The 11,313-nt window shown below is 46.0% G+C and overlaps 1 protein-coding gene across 1 annotated transcript; it reads right to left on the bottom strand.

Annotated features, from left to right (window-relative positions):
• Nucleotides 1-1,260: 1,260 nt before the first annotated feature.
• CEBPA (CCAAT enhancer binding protein alpha) lies at nucleotides 1,261-2,686 on the bottom strand. The gene has a single exon (XM_065416560.1). It carries the CDS (start codon nucleotides 2,579-2,581, stop codon nucleotides 1,610-1,612), a length of 972 nt encoding a protein of 323 aa, XP_065272632.1. The 5' UTR covers nucleotides 2,582-2,686; the 3' UTR covers nucleotides 1,261-1,609.
• Between the last annotated feature and the right edge of the window lie 8,627 nt (nucleotides 2,687-11,313).

Below are 11,313 nucleotides of genomic sequence, written 5' to 3'. Positions count from 1 at the left end.
ACTTTATATGCAGTTTTTTTCGAGTTCATAATTCACCACTGTGTGTGTGTGTGTGTGTATAGATAGATGATTAGATAGAGAGATATCGATATAGGTATCTATACACACACACACACACACACACACTCACTCACTCTCACACATACACACAAGCACGCAGGCAACATAGCTTTCCAGATATCACACTTGCAAACAACATTAACTCTCCTTCACCTTGCACTTTTCTCCAATTACCCATATTTGAAATGGACTCCTCTTATTTTCTCTCTCTCTCTCATATGTTATAAGGAAAAGCACCGGCTGGTTAAAAGTGCTCGCTAGCAGTGGGCTGGTTTGTTGTTTCCCTCTCCCTTGGGAGGGTCCAGAGTCCAGAGGGCTGCAGTTAACTAGCAGCACCGTCTTCCCCCACCCCCACGGGAATGAAATCCCAGACACTGGATGTGACCTAGCCCCCACTCCCAAGGTAATCAAATCCCAGACACCCCAGAGGCGGAGACTTTGGGGTTATTAGGAGGCATCCTGCCCCCTAAGGAAGCCATAACCAAAAATGCTGCAGCACAAGGGCATGATCTCTCTGCCACCAGATAAGAAAGTGGTGATGGCAAGGATCTAAGCAATACAATAAAATAAAGTGTGGCTAGTATACACAGAAGGGTATCACATTACATGAGGCACAGCTTGGACAGAAGTGACAGACTTGGAGAGAGGCTTAATATCCTCGAACAAAGCCAGATACACGGAACGTTCGTAGTAAATACCCGCATCGATAGGTATTTATTGTTTTGTGCTTCGCCATGTCACGACATACAGTACAGGCATCGCTGCTCTTCGTTTTGGTTAAAGGAGAATATTAAGGACTCCTTCGCTAGGTGCTGTAGCCTGCTCCCTTTCAGTCCTGGATTCCTGTCCAACAGGTCTCCTCTAACAATGGGGAAGGGGGGGGAAACGATCTGTTTGCATTGCCCCCAGAGTCCACCAAACCTCCCCCCACATACAAAGGAATGGGAGAGATTCATCCGAAAGGCAGCAGCACTGACAGGGACAGAGTCTGGATTGCACTCAGCTTTCACTCACCTACTGATCAACGAGCTAAACAGGCATATACATTCTCCCCAAGTTGCTTGTAATGTCTTACCCACTTTTCTTCCTGCCAGAGCTTCCTGTGACCCCACCAATCAGACCCCCCTACGGAGGAAGACACACACGTTTCCCCAGCCAGTACCAATTATGCCCCAACCCCACCAAGAGCGCAGGACCCCTACCCGTTTGCTCAGCTGTCAGGCTGATGTGAACAGAAAGCCCACAGAGCTTTTGAAACCAACTGTTAAGGCACAGCGTGGGTTGTCTTTACCCTGTAGACACGTGGGCGTTTTCTTTTTCTTTTCAAAGCACACTCTTTTCAGCTTATTCGTGTCGTTCCTAAGGCACGGACCGTTTAATACTACAGCTGCCTGGATTCTTTTATCTGTCAATAATTAAAAAACAAACCCACCCCATGAGACAAGCTGAACCGCAGCTCTCGACCCCGGCAGGGATCTGAATATGGCACCAAGAGTTTGCAAAAGTCCGAGTTTGTTTGGAGAGGGGCGGGCGGTGGGGAGCGGGGGTCTCACGCGCAGTTGCCCATGGCCTTGACCAAGGAGCTCTCCGGCAGCTGTCTGAAGATGCCCCTGAGTGTCTCCAGCTCCCTGGTGAGCTGCTCCACCCGCTTGCGCAGACGGTCATTGTCATTGGTGAGCTCCATCACCTTCTGCTGAGTCTCCGCGTTGCGCTGCTTGGCCTTGTCCCGGCTCTTGCGCACGGCGATGTTGTTGCGCTCCCGGCGCACCCGGTACTCGCTGCTGCTCTTGTCCACGGACTTTTTCGTCTTGCCCCGATGATCCGCGGGCATCATCTTGAGGGCGCCGGTGGCGGCGGGCAGGCTGCTCGGGTGGTGCGGGTGGTGCGGGCTGGGCACCGGGGTGGGCGGCGGCGTGGGGTGCCCCGGTTGGAGGTGCATGGTGGTCTGCGCGCAGTGGGCGATCTGGTACTGGAGATGGGATGGGTGCTGCTGCTGGGGGAGGTGCGGGTAGAGGGCAGCCAGAGCCGCCTGCTTGCCCTCCGCTTCCTCCCGCGGCTCCTGTTTAATCACCAGGGGCCGCAAGCCGGGGGCAGCGATGCGCTCGTACAGGGGGTCCAGCTTGCTGTCCGTGTAGCCGCCCATGCAGCCGAAGAGCTGCTGGGGGTGGTGCTGCGGCGGCGGCTGGTGCCCCTGCCCCAAGGCGGCGGGGCTGGCCCCGTGCATGCTGTGGAAGTCGAAATCTCCGGCCAGGATGGCCTTGGCTTTCTCCTGCTGCTTGCTGTGCTGGAAGAGGTCGGCCAGGAACTCGTCGTTGAAGGCAGCCGGGTCGATGTAGGCGCTGATGTCGATGGAGTTCTCGTTCTCGCAGATGTCGCTCAGCTCCGCGCCTCCTGCAGCAGGTGTAGCCGCCGAGGGAGCCTCTCTGTAGCTGTAGGCGCTGCCGGGCTGCGGAGTCGGGAGGTGGCTGCTGCTGCTCATCGGCGGCCGGGAATCGACCTCGTAGAAGTTGGCTTGCTCCATGGAGTATCTAAACTCTGCCAGGCATGGTGAAGGGCTCCTGGAATCCAGGGTTTGGGGTGGCGAAGGGGACCCAGGCGGCCGAGTGAAGCTCTCCGAGCCCAGGGACCCAACACGCCCTGCGCCTCTGCCTGCGGATCTTGAGTGTCAGCCGCGAGCCGCCCTGACTTCCCCTCTCACTTTAATCAACTTGTGCCACTGCTTACCCTGCTCTTGGCGATCCACTCCCACCAGCGTGTCCGAATTTCTCCCTCGCTCTTAACCTTCAATTACTAATGGGTTGACTTGGTCTTATGCCTGCTGTATATATACACTCCCACCAGAGCTGGGGATCGCCCTCTAGTGTCCAACCTCCCGCTGGGAACCTTTGACCACAAGGCAGCTGCCAACTCTGCTGGGTCTTAGTGCCTGTTTTACCCGTCCCAGGCTGCCTCAGTTAAATTACAAGCCACCCCTAGTAAGAGATAAGCAAAGCTCAGGGTCCAGCAGCAAGCGCGCATCTGCACCTCCCCGGAGAACGATTAGTAACGAATCCCTCCTTTAAATACCCTTTTCAGGGGTAAGGCGTTATTGTCTCCCCGGAACTGCGAGGCTAGAGAACTTGGACGGAGTTTGCAATTCGCAGAATGCAACATTGTAGTGTTCCCCCACCCCCACCCCATAGCTTCAAAGACTTGAGCCAGATAGAAGAATGCTGGGTTTAAACCTGTTGGAAAGGTTGCGCACCTGGGGACACTGATAAGAAGCCCTGTGAAACGTGTATGGCAGCCCAAGGTACTTTAAACCCTGCCTTCCTCGTGCCTCGGCACAGGAGTGAAAGGAGAAAAGTGGCCCAAATAAATCGGCACATTTCCATCATCCACTTAAATCGTGAGTCCTTGCTTACAAATTCGACCTATTAAGTCCAGGGACACTACAGAGGAAAGCCCACGAAAGCTTATGCTCAAATAAATTTGTAGTCTCTAATAAGGTGCCACAAGTACTCCTGTTCTTTTTACAGAGGAGAGCCTCAACTTCCACGATCCCCACGTTTTACAAATACGAGCTGCAAGTATTAGCGGGATCGTGTTTGCCTAAGTATCAAAGCACTACGTTGTTCCTTGAACAAGCTGTCCCGTTACCGCGCTGGCAGTTCCAGGAGCAGCCGAGTTTGACCAAGTTCTCGGCAGTATGGTTTCCAGGTGAGAAACCCCCTTTGCATTCGTTCAGCTGCGGATTCCAGATTCAAACCCGGCACCGTCAATACCTAATCCGCACACCGGCACGTCTCATAGTGCCTAGTGGGAGTCAGACAAGTGAGACCGCCTGAAGTTAAGCCCAACGCCACCCCCTGGGCACTAGGACCCAGCAGTAAAGCCACAACAGTCGCCTCTTATCTGGCTGGATAGAGGCGGAGCCCTCAGGGATGGGGGTGAAATTCCACTTCTCTCTGCAGACTGCAGCTGGCAAAGCGCGCTCGGAACTTTTTTTTCCCTTTTTTTTTCAATACAATGCACATTAAAAGCTCCCCTGTTAGACTTCGTGTTAAGGAGACCGCTTGGGATACCTGTAGGCAAAGGTTTATGAGGGATTAAAGCGGCTGAGTTTTATAGGGGGGTTGCAATGGGACCTCTGTGGTCAATGTTATCTTTACAACGTACAAAGTTCTGTGTGTGACATAGCTGCGTCTCACGCCTGATAACATCACCAAAGTCAGACATCTGTAATTCGCTCGGCTTCATTGCACTGGGGCATTGATTAGCTGTCACATTTATTATAGGCCAGTAGAATTTGGGTTGAAAAGCAGAAATGCCACCAACCAACCAGGCAGGCCCCGCTCCAAAAGCCAGCCGCAGTTTATTCTGGACTAGGCAGTACTCCTTTCGCCTCTACGTTTAGCTTATTTTTTAATTATTCGGATCATTTCCCGGGACTTACACTGAGGGTAGCCCCAGCAATGATATTATGGGTGGTCTCGCCAACCCATTCCCGTCTTGCTGGTGTAACAACCGGCTCCATCCGCCTCTGGCTAAACGAAATGTCTCTCCTCCTTAACTTTGCCAACCGTGCCTGGGGGGGATGGCACGGCCCGGATTACTTTCGCAATAGAAAGTCGGCGATAAATGCACGGGCCCTATTGGACAATCTGGACCCCGGAGATAACCGGAATGACCGAGTTCCGAAATGCAAACACACCAATCTAGCGCCGCATCGCGCGTGACCCAGCTATCAGCGTTCGCCCCCGAGAAACCCGCGGCCAGCTGGGCTGCGCCCCGCGCCCCGGTGTGCGCTGGGGCAGCCAGTAACCAGGTAAACGTGGAGCGTGGCTGCGCCAGGCTGGGTGCATGCCCCTGGGCTGTATTTCCTTGAGACTGTCCCGGGGGGTGCCATCGCCAGGGGTTTGAGAGAGGACAGGCATTTCCCAGCCAGCGTGACTCCTCTTCGTGCCCAGTACAGCATGTCCTTACAATAGCTCCTCCCTGGCAAAGCCACAGCCCCGGTAACATAATAGGAGTGGCAGAGCTCGGCTTGGGCGGGGTGAGGATGTACATTATTTCCTTCTGTTGCAAGACAGAGTGTGTATACATAGGGCTCCCCTGGGGCTGCGTGGTTCTGCAATCTATCCCATACAGATCCCGCACTTCCAGCAGACACCTTTGAAATGTGCCTTGATGAATCAAACCTAAGGGCCATTGGAGTCGATGGGAGCAGGTCTAGGTCTAAAAGGGCTAAGGGATGCTGCAGAGAGAGTTGTGAAAATGGAAGGGGGGTGAAAAATTTTATTTTCCTGTTCCAAAAATATTTTTAAAGTACTTGTATTATAAGGATTAGTTTGTGTCCCCCCTGCTTAATTCCCTGGTCCCAACTAAGAAACCAGAAACTCCTTGCCAAACTATCTAGGCAAATAAAAAAAATAAATGTCACATATTTTAAGTCTTCAGTACGTTCGGAGTTCTGCAAACTCTTATTCACTATAATAGGCCTTGCTCCCTTAGTAATTCTGTTAACTTCATTGGGATTCCTCTCGAGTAAGAGGGGATGTAGGATAAAGCCCTAAACTAGTAGGTATTGGCTGGCTCAAAAAGTAGCTGAATTTTATGCCATTAATACTATCTGACAATGAATGTTCTGAAGAGAAAATAAAGTTGGAATGTGAGATTAACACTGTTCTTATATTGGATGTTATATATTGTGAATCTAAATAAATATTCCATCTTGTGTGATTAGAAAGAGTAAGAACACTTTGTTCTAATGGCTCAGTTGTACTTTCGTCTCCTACTGGAGAATGGATTCAGTAATTACAGTGGAGAAGAGGCTCATGTGCGGACTTAGAAATGTACATCTCGATTTTCAATATAAAATTTAAAAAATAATGTAAAGTTCATCTTGGATTTTTCTGGATACAGAAATAATTCTTCCTAAAGATGACCAGGATTGATATAAATGCTGCCATGAGTGGAATGAGCCCATGATCCAGATGGAATGCTATCTAGCAGTTCTTGCACAACCTAAACTCCACTGGCTTTAATTCTGAAGGGCAAATGCAGAATGAGTCCTCTAGTCTCTCACAGAAACCAGGTCTGGATACCTCAGATGAAATTATAAAACCTCCATACTGCACCTAATTATTCATTACTATACTGTGTGTCCAAATCTTGCTTGCTATATACAAGTAACCCCGTTCACAACAAAGAGACTATTTGTCTGAGTCCAGGATTTTGCCCCTTCAGAGGAAATATCTCTCTGACTACCAGTTGATGATTAATTTATATCTCAAGGTTTTTAAGGGCCTTATCCTTCATTGAAGTCAACAGGAGTAGGCCCTAGCTATTTAAAATGAATGGTCATTGCTGTACCGTGCATCATAAATGTGTAACCAAAATGTTTGCAATCAGACAACAGTATCTACTAGTGCCCTTAAAACACATTCATATTTTATAACAATTCTGAAGTTTTGATTTGAACCACAACTTAAAAGAAATTCAAAGTAAAGGCTGAACGTTTGGGATCATATTCTATTCTTAACTATCATTATCTCACAAACAAGCAAACAAACGAGTCCCTACAATTAGGTACTTTGACTGGTTTGCCCGGCGTGTTTCTCCTTAGATCTAGTTATATTTTAAATGGACTTTTCTATAATGCAAACTAGGTCACCAGCCTTACACAAATGAGATCATTTTTATTGTGTTCTGCTTTTTTGTCCTTCACTTTTCTAAGAAACTGAAAACTAATAAACTAGAAAACCTACCAACTGATAATCTCTCTGGAAGGTATAAATACATATTTTCACTTCCAAACTTATGGACGGAGAGCAGCACATTTGCAAGAGCTGATTTCAGTCCCCAGACCTATTGGTCTCAGCTAAATGTGTTAAGGAGTTAATGAATTCAGCCCAAAAGAGGAAGGATGCCTATTGCATCACCGATCTCTGGAACAGCACTGCTGTCAACTCTTGAGGGTGCTATTCTTCCATCTCACAATAAGATCCTGCTCACTGATAACTGTAAGGTTAAGGAACGATTAGGAAAAAGGCCCTAGAATTCTAAACAATATTATCAGTTAACTGGACAAAATCAGTTGTGATTGCTGCTAGTAAGGAGAGGACTCTGAGAAAATGAAAAGAAAGAGCAGATCGTAATAATTAAAGAATACAGATACATTGCTTTTTGGTTTGAAAGTTAATTTAGTGGCCCTTAAAGGTGCCAGCTTGATAGCAAAGCAAACCAAAGTCTTTTCTTTTCCCACACCTACCCTTGCAGTCATTTCATACTCCAGACTATCATTGACTTCAAAGCAATTTACTTGTGCATATAGCTGCAGGATCCAGTTGGCTTTACATATTGCATGGCCAGTACGATAGTTCTCATTCTGCTCCACTAGGATGAAAGTGCACAAAAGTGTAAAGCTTATTCTTGTTCGATATTTTGTATTGTGGTAGCACCCAGGAGCCCCAACCATGGACCAGGATCCCATTGTACTAGATACATTTATTTTATTACATTGTTAAGTAAGGACATTTCACCATCACTAATAGGGCTCCAGAATGCTCTCTGTTTGCATGCATAACTACTGTTGACATTAATGATAATTTTGTGCATGAACTGGGGGGAGTGGGTAGTTCTGAATAATGAGGCAGTAGATATAAGCAATACTGGCCCATATCTCGATGCTTCTGCAAATACTTAGTCAATCTGTGTTTCATATGTGAATGCAGTGTGCCCACATTTCATTAATATAATTGTATTTAACACTTGACAGAAACCTTTAGATGAACTAACCAGAAAACCTACCCACGTGTAAATACAGAAGTATGTTTTTAAGCTATGACATTCAATATTTAATTCTGATCAGACCTAAGATTTTTTTAAAAATTGAGTAAATTGTAAAAAAAGCAAACCACTATTTGATGTCCTCCAAAGTACATAATGTCTAATTTTTTATTAACTGGGTAAACTTTAGCTGTGATCAGTAATATTTGTTTTAGATACTCTGACATTTTACTTTGAAAGTGGTAACGGGGCCCAACAGAAGGAGTCCATAGGAAGGGCTATTAATCTGACACTCCTTTCTTAAGGTATTGTAAATGAACTGGCTCAGATCTATGCTCTGAGGGCACAGATCTTCCACCCCACTCTGCAGAAGCAAAATAGGGGTCAGCCACCATTGCAGCACAGTCCAACTTCTCCCTCCCCCTTTCCCCTGCCTATGCAAGGGGAAGAGACTAGATGGGTAGGGAAGGGGGGAATAGGCCTTCCAAGGGCAGGGCTAAGGGACAGAGACATGCAGAAAAGAGTACAGCTTGATGGACAGCCCTTCCCTGGTGATCCCAGTGGCTGCCCCAGCCAGGGATGGTGCCTGTTAATGTGACTCAATTGAAGCCACACTTCCAGTGAGCCAGAGGAGCAGCCAGAAGCACAGGGTCTTCATGTTAATGAAGACCTGGGGATCCACCAGGTTGGCAGCAGACCATGTAGCCTACTTCACATAGCCTGACCCCATAGTAAAAGAGAAGTTTCCTTGTGGAAACCCTCTTCCCCAGAGGTGCCTTCTGGGGTGTTATCGGGGGTGGGATGATCTGGATCACATTCTATAACACAGTGGACAGGAAACCCCCTCCTCCTCACCACCACAGATGTGGAGATCCTCAGAGGAATGGTCTCTACAGACCCAATCCCATTCCCATGGAAGCCAGCGAACCAGGATTATCTGAGCACTTGGTTATCCCAATAGTAAAAAGAATCACTTATAACATGCTAAGTTTGGTCCAATGAGAGAAAAATTACTTATCATTAGGGGGTTATTTTCTTTGGAGAAACAGTGCTTACATCACATAGACGTCAAACTTCCACTATCTTTCCCCATCCAACTTCAGAATCAATTCTCTCCCTATGTTCCACTCACTGTACCAGCTACCCGGAAACATCTACCCAGTTCCCTCTCCCTTGCTTACTACTCATCTCTTCAAAACTGTAGCTCAAAACCCACCATGTTTGCAATATGGTATCTGCAGTCCTGCAAAATCTGGCCCTAAAACCATAAGCTGTTGACCAGTTCATTGAACCACTTTTTATCATTACCAATCCTTTACTTATACAACGCCTCTTTTATTAAAATCTTATTTGATTTACTATTTAAATAGTGCCCAAGATGTGCGGAGGGCTTTACAGACATAGAGTAAGACAAGTCCCTGCTCCAAAGAAATTACAGTGTAAACAAACAACACTCAAAGGTATGTGAGAAAATATGTGACAGTTTTTTCTCCCCCCGCTTTCTTTTCTTCCCCAGCTACCTCTATTACATTTTCATGGGTCTCTCAGACTTCACCCTGTAATTCTTTACAATTTTATTATCAGTCTGTATCCATTATCAATTTTGTTCCATAGTTCCCCCATCTCCACCCATTCATTCATTCATTGTTTTCCAGCCTTTACTACAATCTACCCACTACCTCCCCCATCTCCTGTCTGCACTTACTCTTCAACCTTCTATCTTGGCTACTTATGTAGTCCCCATTACCATAGTACCTGACTGCCTTACAAGCTTTAATGGATTTAACTTCACAACAGCCCTCTGAGGTACAAAAGTGCTATTATCCCCCATTTTACAGGTGGGGAGCTGAAGCACAGAAAGACGGAGTGACTTGCCCAAAGTCACATAGGACGTCTGTGACAGAGCAGAGAATTGAGCCCAGGTGTCCCAAGTCCTAAGCTAGCATGTTAATCACGGCACCATCTAACAATTGCACTGGTGCAACTTCTTAAAACCTCTTCTCTCCCTCTTTCCCCACAGCTGTAGCATCTGTTTATTTGCTGAACTATGCAAATAAGCCAAAGGAAAAGTTAAATTGACTTATCTTAAAAGAAATTTCCTTTAAAATAAACGATCACAGAAAACTACATTCCTTTCTTTTTTTGTTTAATGGCACTTTATGGATTAACAGACTACATAGGAAAATAGACTTTGTTCTTCTATATCCCAATCCAACCCCCATTGAAATCAGTGGGAAGACTCTCATTGACTTTAGTAGGTGCTAAATTAGGACCCTAAATAGCATCAGAACATGCTAGCAACTATAATACAACAGAACAGCAACAGACAGGAGAACGTACACTCCTCACTGAGTCTTACTCTGCTCTCAAAAGCATTCCATCCCCCACAGTCCAAAGGCTAGAACCCTTGATATCTGATTGGCTGTATTTTGTGGTGCCACCTGAAATATAGTCCATCAGAAATGTATTTGGCCTACAAATAAATCCAGCAAGCAAATAGCCTAGAATGTTACTCTCTGACAATGTTACATGTTTGACTGACACTGTCATGGATAAAATCAGTCTGGACTCTAAATGTATCTGTTTCACACTATCCCAGTTCATAGGTGCTGGAACTAGGGGTGTTGGGGGTGTGGCCGCACCCGCTGTCTTGAAGTGGTTTCCATCATATGCAGGGTTTATAGTTTGGATCAATGGCTCTCAGCACCCCCACTATACAAATTGTTCCCACACCACTGCCCCAGTTCTGTTTTAGAAATTCCAGTTAGTTGAAGGAATAGTGTCCCCTGAAGTATACGTATAATTCACCCTGATACCATGAGAATCTTATGATTACCAGCTCCCCTCATAAATTCTAATTTGCAATATAAATGGGGGAAATAGCTCTACACTTGTTACAAATAGCTCATAATATAGAATGTATGAACATTCCAACATAAAATTAAATTGCATTAAAAAAATTGGAAAAAACCCTGCATTTTTTCATTTTATTTGCTTTAGTATATTTAGGCATACAAAAATATTCTTGCAGTAAGCCTGCAGCAGAGATATTTGAATTTGCTGTCTTAATACAATATTTAGACGACTGGGCTAACCATAAAATTGATGTTAGATTACCAGCAGGACACTGGGATTGAATAAATCTAACCCAAAAGAATTCTGTACTTTTAAAAAAGCATATTTACAAAAAATGGGTTAATGTTGTACATTTTGGGAAGGCCCGTTAAGTAACCAGGAGCTTATTACTGGTTTAGGTACAACTTCTTATTGATGTCACTGGGGACTTAAAATAAAAAAAGACAATACAACAGGGCCCTCGGTTATCTCAATATCCACCATGGACCTGATCTTTCAGCATTTGCAAAACCAAATTATTATTATTATTTATATGCTCAAATGTGCTAGGCACTGTACAGAGATATAGGAAGGCACAGTCTTTGTCCCAAAGTATTTACAATCCAATAGTGGGTGTGACACAATAAG

This window comes from Emys orbicularis, chromosome 14, assembly GCF_028017835.1.
Source record: "Emys orbicularis isolate rEmyOrb1 chromosome 14, rEmyOrb1.hap1, whole genome shotgun sequence".
NCBI classification, from domain to species: domain Eukaryota; kingdom Metazoa; phylum Chordata; order Testudines; family Emydidae; genus Emys; species Emys orbicularis.
The sequence above is the reverse complement of the archived record's forward strand: the minus strand, read 5'-3'. Positions and strand labels throughout refer to the sequence as shown.

Excerpts from the sequence above, each read along its gene's own strand:
- CEBPA (XM_065416560.1), bottom strand. The coding sequence starts at position 2,581 with ATGGAGCAAGCCAACTTCTACGAGGTCGATTCCCGGCCGCCGATGAGC.